Source organism: Anneissia japonica, unplaced genomic scaffold (genome assembly GCF_011630105.1).
Source record: "Anneissia japonica isolate Jap-2015-1 unplaced genomic scaffold, ASM1163010v1 scaffold2191_len329779_cov167, whole genome shotgun sequence".
Classification (NCBI taxonomy): Eukaryota; Metazoa; Echinodermata; class Crinoidea; order Comatulida; family Comatulidae; genus Anneissia; species Anneissia japonica.
The window spans coordinates 190095-201916 of NW_022758203.1; the positions used below are offsets into that span (position 1 = coordinate 190095).

An 11822-nucleotide genomic window follows, 5' to 3' on the forward strand; every position below is an offset into this window, starting at 1 on the left:
TATTGTGTCGGTATTGTAGTTTTTTTTTTGTCAACCGATCTCCAAGGTTGCTTGTTACCAAGACGTTAAGCAGGGGGTGCCGGCCCAGCCGCAGTTTCCCCCTTTGGATAGTGCAAGAAAAAAGAAAGAAAATGAAATAGTTGATTGCCCAAAACGCCTCAGATATTATTTTCAGGCCCCTTTTGGAAAGTGAAAAAAAAAAGAAAAGAAATAATGCATCGCCCAGAATGCCTCAAAGGTTATTTTCAGGCATCTAGAAAACAAAAATTTCGCAGGGACCCCCCTAGCATAATGCCGAACAGAGAAACTGTCTCTTATACACATCTAGATGTGTATAAGAGACAGGATTACTGACATTTGAAGATAGCTCTTTGCAGTAGTAGCTCCAAAATAAACCAAACTGCAGTCTACAGCTTTGGTCAAAGTCCTGGAAAAATATCCTTTGTGAAGGTAATTGCAAAGAGATTACTGTATATAGTTTAGGATCCCCAAAATTGTGCTCTTAGACCTATAATAGGTCCCCTGATCTTGCCATTGTCTCTATGCACCTACATAATTTTTGTTGATCTCCAGTTTTTTGTTTGACTTGCTCGTTTGCATGCACATACTGTAATATTGGGCTATACAAATCTTTCGAGTTTATTGTAGTTGTATTTATACTTAATTTTTCATAATATATATATTACTATATTCACACAATTCCTTGCATTTACTAATGGACATTTATCAACATAAATAAATGAGATCAAACCACCTTAAAATATAACAATTTTATTAGCCAAAAAAGTAACGTAAATATATAAAAACTAAAAGCATATCAACAATAATATTTTTTGTTTCATGAAACAAGGTCACTTTAAAATTAAATTTTTATTAGGGTTTAATCAAATTTATAAATGATCAAAAATATTACTAAAGCAAAGGAATAGAAGGGCAGAGAGAGCTCAAATGGCAACCGGTAAGACAAGACAAGACTTTTTATACCTTGTTTAGCGAATCTGCCGACTGCAAATATTGCTGATTTCGAATAAAAATAAAATTTTATTTGCGCATTTTTGTCAATTTTGAGATAATATCATTTGGGAGTATATTAAACACTTTACTCATGAAAATTTCAGGTCTCAACAACGAGTCGTTTCAGAGATAGCACCACCTATCTTTTTTAAGCACAAAACTTAAAATCTAGTGATTTTCCATGGTAAAATCTAGTGATTTTCCATGGTAAAATCTAGTGATTTTCCGTGGTAAAACAACATAACTGCAAGATTAGGGGGAAAATCAACGTATCTACACGATGAAGATACTTTGTTTTGCCTCGGAATGTTATTCAAAAATTGTTTTGAGCTGATGGAGTTTGGCACAGATGGTGTTTTCATATCAATAATCTTTACGATGACGTAGAGCATGCAAAAGCTAGATAATGCATATGATTGCCCCAGGCGTAATAAATTAAAATAACTCAATTTCAAGTTGCGTTGTTTTGCCACATTTATTATAATATGAGTAGCCTTTCTAGTCTCTAGAAAAATTACAATATCTATAATAATATAGGGCCACTTAGCAGCTCTAGTGGGGTCTAGAAACAGTCACGAAGGCCCATGAAGCTTGAAATTTTCGGTATCAGGTGTCTAATTTAAAAGATTATTTATCAAATATTAATAATACTTTTCTATGGACAATCTATTCAAACCAACTAAAATTTCATCCTGCTGCTAATGCCCTCACAAAATGTACCCAGGGTTCACATAGGTTAGGGAAACTGATCTCTGTGTTTTCCAGGACCTTGATATTGATGGAAAATAAAATTGGTTATTGAAAAATTTCACAATATGAATACTAAAATAAACTGCTTTCACTTTTCATCAGGGTCACTCTGCTTATGCTTATGCCCAGAGAAGAATTTTGTGCAATTTATTTTCCGTGATATACGGTTTCAAATTTATGATTTATACGTATATAAAAGTTATAGAAATTTTTGTGACCCGAGGTGTGTAAACCATGTGTACATCAAAGGGCCTTGATATATTGTCAATCAAAAACAAAATCTGTGTAAGTATTGTCCTCGATAAATTTCAAGGACAATTTTCCGAATTCTCTAGGATAAAAAAAAATCTTACACAAGCTGACTAACGTCATCTGTGTTCCTTTGGGCTAAGTGTGCTTCCAATATTTCCCCGAATTCACCCCTTCCTAGCAACTGGTATGCAACCAATAACAGATTCTTGATGCTGTTGTGGAAAACTTCACCGCCATAAGAAAACAGATCCAGGCCGAGCTCATAGCCCTCTCCATAGTCGCACTCATCATTGGCAAACTGAACTAACGTCGTTAGCTCTTGCAGGGGCTCAAATTTCTTAATTTTATCATCTTCATCTTTGCTGTTTGTAATATTCTTGAATATTTTTTTCAGGCATGCTGCAACAGAGAACACAGTAAATTTTAAATAATCATATAATTATGCTTTTTTATCAGTATGAAAACCTTCACATTTGACATACTGTATGTTAAAAAGAAATTCTTGTCTGTTGAGGGCTTACCATTGGTCTCAGGAATAGATCGGTACCCAACGTCATTCTCATCGACCGGAACGACAATGCCAGCACCGTGGAAGGTCTTTGCAACCACAAGCTTCTCTCTTGCTTTCATAGCTGTTGTCTTTGATTCCAGACTGTAGCCATTCTCCTCAGCAAACTTACACAATGCCTCTGAAATCTTTTCAAGCTCTTTCGTTTGTTGGTTGACCTTGGTCTTCTCAAGAATTTTGTCAAGGTGAAGTCTGATTTATTGTGGGAAAAGTTAATATATAATATTTATAATCCTTATAAATTTCATTAAATCTCTCATGGTCAATGGAAATGTATTTATTTAGCAGTACCTTGGTCTCTAGTGGATGAGCTTGTTCTGTAACTTGCTGCTCCTAAAGGTCCCATTATGACAAGTGCAGCCCATGGGGCTGGACGAGAACACTTGGTCAATCCCTACTCTTTGCGAAGGAATGTCCAATTTTATTTAATGTGCAAATGATAAGAGTTTGTGTACATTAAGCTTACATTTAAAATCATTATCCAAGGACTTGTTCTACCACCAGAATTTTTAAAATGATGTCGTAGTATCTGGCCACCAATAAGGTTTTAGGATCCTTGAAAATGGTTCAGGCAGTTTCCAATTTTATAGATAATTTATGGGAGCCAAATTTTGCATACATTACCGTACTCGCGCGAATAAGCACCCGGACGCTTAAAATATTTTTTGCATTTTCTGAGGGGCGCTTATTTAAATGGGGCGCTTATTCACGCATGTACGGTATATAAGCCACACCAAGTGCTCAATTAAAGCTGACACCTCAGGTACACATCTTAACTTTCCTATTTCAAAACCTAGCAACAGTCATGGAAACTTATCAATTATCTTACTTGGTGGCAGCAAACAAGTTCTCTCCTTGCGGTGTAATTAGGTGGTTGACCTTGGCTTTATTGGACGCTACAAACACTGGTACTTTCTTCGGTTCGTCTCTAAAAAAAAAAGGACATTCAAATTAATAAATGTTTTACTTCAAAATCCCTAAAAAGTATGTAGTTTTATGTTGTCTTTCTATTCCTCTCATTCCCTTTTGATACCAATTGCTTTTTATTGAATTTAATATGTTTTATCCTATTTACTTTTACTGTTTTAATATGTTTTAAGGTGTTCCTGTCCCTTTTTTGTTAGTTTTCCTCCACTTTACCCTTTGTTCTTTGGTTTTGATTGTTTAATGAAATTTTATATTGATATTTAATATGTATTTTTAATGTTCAACTTCAATTTGTATGTTATAACAAACTTCAATAAAGTGTTATCATATTCGTATTTAAACTCTATACAAAAAAAATAATAGTTGACAAGAAAACATTCTTTTTTGTTTAACTTTTAAATTTGATAGCTATTATTATCCTTTATTTCTATCATCATCATTATCTTTTTTTTAACCAGTTAAACATTTTTAAAAGTTATTTTTATGTTTTATTTTATGTCAAATCACACCCACCAGCAGGTAACCCACCACTTACAGAACGGATAACAATAAAATAAATGTATAAATATGGATATAAAAAGAGAAGCTCAAAAGAAAGACATCAGTAAGAAAAAACAGTCACATAAAAATATGACAAAAAAAAAAATCACAGTAAAATGTCAAAAAAGTGAAGCAATAATAACAATAAAAATGAAATAGCCTTAAGCAAAAAAAAAAAAAACCCCTAAGAAATATTGTGGAGAACCTTACAAATTTTGTTGTTAAGCTTTCATTTACTCATGAACCAAAATAACACCGGTATTTATCTGGACATTGCGATCATAATCGGCGATCTTTTTCAACTGACTGTGTTGTTACTTCAGTCTGGTCACGATGTCATCAGTCCGATGACGTAATGTGCTGATGTTGGTCAGGGCCACATCTGCCCATGTTGTGTTTAATAGTCCGTTGTAAATAGTTGAGAGTTCATAAGAACCCTCATCGATAAAATGGATTCAGATTTTTCTGTTGCCAAGATGGCTACTTCCCCAGTAGGACCAGACTGAACTAACAACAGTCAGTTGAAAAAGATCGCTGATTGTGATTGAAACATCCAGGTAAATGCCGGTGTTATTTTGGTTCATGCATAAATGAAAGTTAACATTAATACATGATAAGAACCAGATGAATTTTTTCATTGATCTTACAAATTTTATTGTTAAAAACAGAGAAATTGTCAAAAAAAGATCAATAGGTGTGTTTAGACTAAGTTACCTGTAATATCCAAGGTGAAGCTGTGAGTCATCATCGCCCTTGACAATAGTCTGGAATTCAGGAGGGTCATAGTAATACCGATAATGTAGAACATAATTCGGCCGTTTGTTTTTCCTTGCTCCAAGTTTACCAGCAAGAACATCATATGGTCCCACAAGCTGGAGATCCAAAGCTAATAGGGCATCTATTTTTTTTAAATAAAGAAATGTTAAAACATTGAATTTACCATAATAGTTAAATATTAATATATATACAATGCAAATAATAATTCATCCCCGATGACAATGTGAATAGTACAGTAATATTACTTCAATGACATCAACAATATAATTTAATGATACAGAATATATTTCAGATAATTCTTACCACATGGAGAAGTTTCATTGAGCGTTTTGCAAAACTCCCAGAAATCATAAAAGTCTTGTGGCATTTTAACTTTGAACTTCCATTCTATTTCTTCCTTGATGTCCATGGATGGAGGTGTAGGGGGACATTCCAAAATATCTTCATCTTCTAAAAAGAAAAAAAAGATGACTACAGTATCAGCTAATCAAGTTACAATAAAGTTGGTGTAAATAATCAATCATTAGGTGGGGGGGGGGAGAGGGCATGAAGGGAATTCCCCCTCCAAATAATGTTATTTTGATTGCCAATCCCTAATTTTGTGGTCTAAAAAATGCACAATTTGGAGCATACTAAGCCATAAAAACTCTCCCTGTGAACCCTACAAGCACTTTTCATTCCTGGCTGGGACTCTGACCAAGACTCTAGTCGGCCCTTTGGTTCGGACCTCCGGTTGGACATGATAGACCACTTGGCGGCAAATTTCTAGCCACATTTAACAACAGCAGCAGCAAAATGGAAGAAGGCTAAGACCCCCTGTCACATGCCAAAAAATGATTTAGACCTATATAATAACTTACTATCTTCATCCACATCCTTATCTTCACTTGTCTGCCTCTCTTTATCATCTGTTTCTTCTTCTATCTTCCTCTTCTTACTTGGAGATGCATCTACCTTGAAATTGGAGAACAACCATATTTCAGTTTTCTACGAAGGTACAGTATCTACAATTAGTAATACTGTATAATTGATATATGGTACGGCACAGGCCTATGCTAAGTTTTCATAGCGTAAGTAGGTAGCCAAATAAGCCCATTTCCCGTTCTCAAGTCAAGGCAGAAAGAAAGTTGGCTTCTCTATATAGGCCTAGGCTTGGCTAGGCCTAGGCTAGCCCAGACATCCATCCATAGGCCTAGCTAACGGATAGATACTGTAGTACATACGGCTAACAGTGTTACTCACAATAATGTCCGGTTTTCTTTTAGGGTGTGAAAATTGTTTGAAATGATCTGGATTTTTCCTGTAGCAATTTGCACCATATTTACAGATTGGTATTGTATTTTCCTCCTCGTTATCGGATAGGTTCTCTTCTTTTCCTTTCTCCATTTTGCTTCGCGCGTTTTGAGATTTCTTTGTTTGGTTGCGCCGACTTGATTAAGGGGGTATAATTGAACAATTATTTTATTCATTTTCAATTGAATATATAACTTAAATTATAAATAAATAATTATATTTAACTTGTTTGTTAAAGAATTATTTTATGTCGTTTAACACACAATATAAAGGCTACATAATACTAAGTAGTGTACTCCTTTACTTACAGGTGTTCCCAAAATAATCGATCCTTCAAAAAAATTCAACTTGACCTTTAAACTTTATGAGGAAGAGCCGATATGTGATGATGATGATTACTCATGTTGTGTAACAAAATCCACCAAATAGGAACACATGATTAAATGTAAGTTTACTATATTTTCCATAATTGGTGTTCATGCTTTCTGTACGGAAAGTAAAGTTAAGATAATTTTCTGGTATACTCTGTTTCCACCCGTCGTATCGTGATTCGTAGGCTGCTGCTGCTGCTGCTGCCGCAGAAGAAAAGAGCATAGGCCAAGGCCTACATTACAAACAACTCAGACAGGCAGGTAGGCTAGGCTATTTGTGTGTAAGTGGTACTACTGTCTGCTTATACACATCTAGATGTGTATAAGAGACAGGGGGGGGGGGGGAATTAGTAGAACTAGCTAGACCATACTTCATTGCACAGATAGGCCTGGGTAGTTTAGGGTACATAGAAAAATTTGTTAGTCACTCCCATCTGCATCAAAAATTTTGGAAACATTGTTGCGGGGATTAAAAACAAATTTTTTTGCAGCATCATTTACAGTATTTCAACAGCATAAAAAAAAACCGCTGTGGCTAGAGGTCCGGTACTGGATTCGTTGTTGTTCGAGTCTACAAATCTGGTACCAGATCGTTCCTCTCTACAGCAGTGGAAAGATCCGGTTGCTGTACAAACAGCGCTAAGTATTACACAGGGCAAGTGACTGAGCGAGGGATGTTTAGTTATGAAGGGTACTGTAGGTCAGGGCCTATTTTGTTTAGCAGCGACAAACTTCAGAAGCTCGTAAAACTTACTTCTGTAGAATTCTTGAGCATACTGAATTTGAAAAGAGAATTAAGGCCTACAATTAAATTTAGTGTCATATCACAGCGCTAATATCATAATGATGAATACGATACTTATTAAAAAAATATAGTATAAATTGTTGTTTGTATTTAAAAAAAACCAAAAAAACCTGCCCACCTGCCCTCCCTCATCACTTTAGAAAAAAAAAAGGGTAAAATCTAATATTTTTTCCTTTGTGCACTTAGTACGACTACAAGTAAACTCAGAATGTTCGGTCTTGTCATGTATTCCTAGATTAGGATTCTATTATCAAAAATATAAAATTTTCAGTTTACCAGACTGTAAAGAAAGGCCTGTGCGGGGAATATATCCTTCACGCAAAAATTTGGCATAGAAATCCGTCCGAGCATATTGGAAAATAAGGACTGCTTTCTTCACAGATTTTGCCAAAAATTAGGCTTTGACCTAATCTTATATAACCGATATATTATGCAGTAGTTAAGATTTTGTGTACCGATTTTCTTAGTGATTTTCTGTGCAAATATGAGCTAATTTTTGCAGTATCATCTGCGCAATTAAAAAATACATTCATTTTAAAAAATGAATCTGCTCATTTTGAAGTAACATAACAATTATCAACTTACTTGAACATACAAACTAGTGTATTTAAATAATATTTATTATTTTTTAGCAAATGTTAGAAGCACTCGCAGACTCTGGAAGTGTTTATTATTTTTTTTCATTATCCAATATAAAAATGGTAACTTATATTGAGAGTAAATTTATCACCTGTAAAGCCACTAATCCAATTGTATCAGCAATATTTTTTAACTCCCTCCCACGATGGTATTTCCATAACAATATGCTTTTTGTTGCATTGCATCAAAGAACAATATTAACAATTCTATTCCCCACAGTTCAGATCATGTGATACTGTTAGCTTTTAAGTGCTCTGCATTGCTAATATGATTTTAAAACCGTGTCATGAATGCTACAGATGTACAGTTTATTTTAAAATATATTGCAACATCATTCTGTTTATAATTTATTACAATGTGAGTTTGCATCAGGAAATATGATAGCGATGTAAAATATCATTGGAGTGATGTTTTGCCCTACCAGACGAATTATCGTACCAAATACTCAGTACTTCTCAAATACTTGCAAATTTTTTTTCGCAAGAATTGGGGAACATACTGAGTATTCGATACGATAGTTTAGAGCTTTCAATTGCACGACGGTAGGATGTAGAACGTAATGACGTCACATAAATTCATGTGTGCATGCGAGAATCTGTTCTAGCGTTGCTTCTTCGTGCAAATTAAAAGCTAACTATTACGTCAGGTATATCAAAACATCACTCCTATCATTTTATTTTACGCATTTTTTTCAAAATCTGCACTATGTAATCCTGTTGTGAACCCTGCAATTTTGTTATGTAATAATTCATATTTTTTATGCTAATTAAAAATTTATTGTTCAATAAACAGCATAGCCAAGGTCTGTCCTCACTATCAAATTTTCTAGACAAAAAAAAACTGTTGTATGCCCATATATAGTCATGATGTGGCTATATATGGTCATGATGTGATGTCATCATGTCCATATATAAGGCATGTCACAGGTTTTTGATAGTCTGAACATGGCTCTAGTATTTTATAGAATAATATAAGAATGACAAATCTCAGCACTTCAAAGACTAACTATATAACATTTTTATTACCTGAAGCTTTCGTCAACAGTGTCTGTTTGAATAAATTTTACCAAGTCATCAAATAATAAAGTTTTATTTTATTCATTCTTGATTCTGGATTTTAGCTCAAGAAAATTGCGTTCCTCTATGAGTCTTATTGAAGCATTTCGTCAGAAACCGCCTCTTGTGGATGAGTAAGGACAAAAACTAGTCACTCATTGTCATAAATAAAGCTTAAGTTGCACCTCATTATTGTCATGCTTTTGGAGTTTGTATCATGTGACTGTGATCATGTGACCGTGTGATCATGTGACTGTGTGATGTGACTGTGCCATCAAAATTTTGCTGTGTATTTTTGTTGTTGCATGCATGAGCCCAAACTATATTCATTTTTTGTTATCATTTGTTTGCTGTTTATTTCTTATGGCTGCTACTATAATGCTATTGAATCCAATCCATGTTTTAATGAGAGTTGCTTAACATAAGACTAATGCTACTAATAGTAAATGAGTTACTGTACAAACAAAACAAGTTATTAGGGAGAAACTAGAGAACCTGAGGTGAAGTAAATTTAGGAAAGATACAGTAATTCACCCCTTTTATTAAAAATTTAAGTCATTTAGAAAGCTTGTTGAAGCCCACACTGCAGTAGTTGTGGATATTATTAATTATAATGATAATGGTAGGAAAAACAGGTACATTTGAATTTTTTTATTTATTATTGTTTAACTGTTTTATTATTATAGTTTTAATTTCTATTTCATGATTACTATTTATTCATTATGGATTTTTAAAAATTAAATATTAGTTAATTTAACAATTATGATTTTTAATATTCAATACTTCTCAAATTCCTCTTTAATTATATGTAAATATGTAGTTATCTAAAAATGAAACAAAAAATACAGAAACTGTGAAAAAAGTTTTTTTTTATTTGAAACTAATTATTAGATCCTTTGGTTTTAAACTAAAATATCAAAATCATGATTAAATTCCTAGATGATAGGATTTTACTAAGTTTATTTTTATTGTTACGCTGATTCTGTAACGAATGTTAATGAATGGAAGTTGATATTCAATACTACTACAATGTTGTGTACATTTTAAACAAATCTGGATTAAATCCATATTTAATAATCACACGAACATGAATAACGGTGTCATTTAAAAACTAATATATTGATTTTTCAAACCATTAAGGGAATCTATGTGAGAAACTGACATTGTTTTCCACTTGGATTTATATTGATTTTTCTCTGGAAAACAATGGTGCAGAAAATGTTATATCAAAGCCAGGTCAGCAAATCTGGATTCTACCATTTATAAAAAAACAGGGGTGTACTTGTCTATGTTTACTATATCAAGTACCAGTAGAATGATAGCAAATATTTGTTGTGGTTAGGTTTGCCTTAATTACCTTGATTAATTATGGTGTGCTGGTTGAATATTTTGTTGGTGACATTTACATTTACTGGTATTTGAATCTGTTTGTCAAAAATACCTTATTTGTCTGTCCAACTGATAAATGATATAGAATAGGCTGTGTCCATAGTATTTTGTTATACGTTCTCATGATGATTGCGGGGATCAGACGTACTGCATTTGTCTAGTTGCAGTGCAAGATGTGATTAGATGAAATATGTAGTTATCTGCAACGTCAAGAAATTGCTGTCAAACGAATGCAATGTATCTTTTCATTTTATTTTTTTAGTAGATTAATAATGCTGTGATTTTTAATGTTGAATATAGAAAGTCTTAATTACTATAATTTACCAATTAGATTTACAGTTTAACTATATTTTTTATGCATTATTTGCCAGTAATTTTATGTATTTACTTATTTATGTACTGTATTGTATGTATTTATTTATCTTTATTTGTACTGTGAAATTTTTGGTTTATTGTTTGGGCTTTTCATATTCATATTGATTATTACGGTACATTTTTAAATAATTGAATTAAATTAAATTAACATATTTAATATTTATTATTACTATAGATGTTGTATTATAGTATTTAGATATTTATTAGTATAATTTATTATTATGCATGAAATAATAATTTTTCCATTCATTTTATATTCATTTTGAATCAGAATTTTAAACATCATTTGATGAAATTTCAAATAATTAAAATGTCTACTAATTAATTTGTGCATATTTCATAATCATACAATATATATACCCCAAAAGTAATTTGGGGTACTTTATACTATATTATTAGATGCAACACTATCAATTAAAATGGCAAGTGAGAAATATGGGAACTTTTGATCATAAAGATGACACAGTTTTCTCATCTTATTATCATAAATAGAGAGAGTGCATCTTAAATTATTCACCAATATTCACAATCAGACCTGTTTATTTTCCCCAGGAGCTCATAAATAGTGAAAAAAAAACACATTTTAAAAGATAGTATTAAGAGTTAAGATGTACTACGAAGATAAATTAATTGGCAGTAACATAAACACCTGTTTAGTCATCAAACGTACATTGTCATACATGTTGTAACGTAGCAATTCTGATGAAAATATGTTTGATTGCTTTTGGCTATTACTGGGAAAATATTATTGGTCGTGTTGTACTTGTATGCATTTGATAATGTTCTCTGTAGTTATGTGTTTGTGAAAGCATACATTCCTGTTGGTTTGTATAGTGTTAACAGTGATGGCCTCACAAATTTGCCAACGTGGGTTCCAATGAATCAGACAGCGTGGGTTTCCGAACCAAGGGGGCTGTCTATAGACTCGGCCATAGTCCATGAGAAATATCCCTGATGGGATTTATGGGAAGAGATTTTACAGTTCTTCTAGACCAAATATTATGAAATTGTATCTACTGTATTATATGCATCAAGCACAAATATTATATCCAATCATCTAATAAAAA

General features: G+C 32.9%; 2 protein-coding genes across 5 annotated transcripts in view; one reads left to right on the forward strand and one right to left on the reverse strand.

Moving 5' to 3' along the window:
• Positions 1 to 752: 752 nt before the first annotated feature.
• Positions 753 to 6445, reverse strand: LOC117125190 (histone PARylation factor 1-like). The gene is made up of 8 exons (XM_033271614.1): positions 6430 to 6445; positions 6071 to 6257; positions 5689 to 5782; positions 5132 to 5278; positions 4766 to 4949; positions 3414 to 3512; positions 2538 to 2776; positions 753 to 2415 (listed from the first exon to the last, which is right to left on the reverse strand). The coding sequence occupies exons 2-8, from the start codon at positions 6212 to 6214 to the stop codon at positions 2114 to 2116; spliced, it is 1209 nt and encodes a 402-aa protein (XP_033127505.1). The 5' UTR covers positions 6215 to 6257; positions 6430 to 6445; the 3' UTR covers positions 753 to 2113.
• An 11-nt stretch (positions 6446 to 6456) lies between these two features.
• LOC117125188 (H(+)/Cl(-) exchange transporter 3-like) overlaps positions 6457 to 11822 on the forward strand; it is a 21361-nt gene continuing 15995 nt past the window's right edge. For 2 of the 4 annotated variants that reach the window (XR_004448067.1, XM_033271609.1), the window contains exons 1-2: positions 6476 to 6566; positions 9057 to 9125. Coding sequence is in view for 3 of the 4 variants with exons in the window: in XM_033271609.1 (XP_033127500.1) it covers positions 9079 to 9125 (47 nt within the window). In the remaining variant the exon portion in view is untranslated. Of the gene's footprint in view, positions 6567 to 9056; positions 9126 to 10048; positions 10618 to 11822 lie in introns of those variants that run through there. The other 2 variants (XM_033271612.1, XM_033271610.1) reach the window with 2 other exon arrangements.

Coding starts and splice junctions, on each gene's coding strand:
- LOC117125190 (XM_033271614.1), bottom strand. CDS start 6,214: ATGGAGAAAGGAAAAGAAGAGAACCTATCCGATAACGAGGAGGAAAAT. Junction 2,777..3,413: donor AACTTGTTTGCTGCCACCAA/GTAAGATAATTG, acceptor ACAATAAATCAG/ACTTCACCTTGACAAAATTC. Junction 2,416..2,537: donor ATCTATTCCTGAGACCAATG/GTAAGCCCTCAA, acceptor TCTCTGTTGCAG/CATGCCTGAAAAAAATATTC.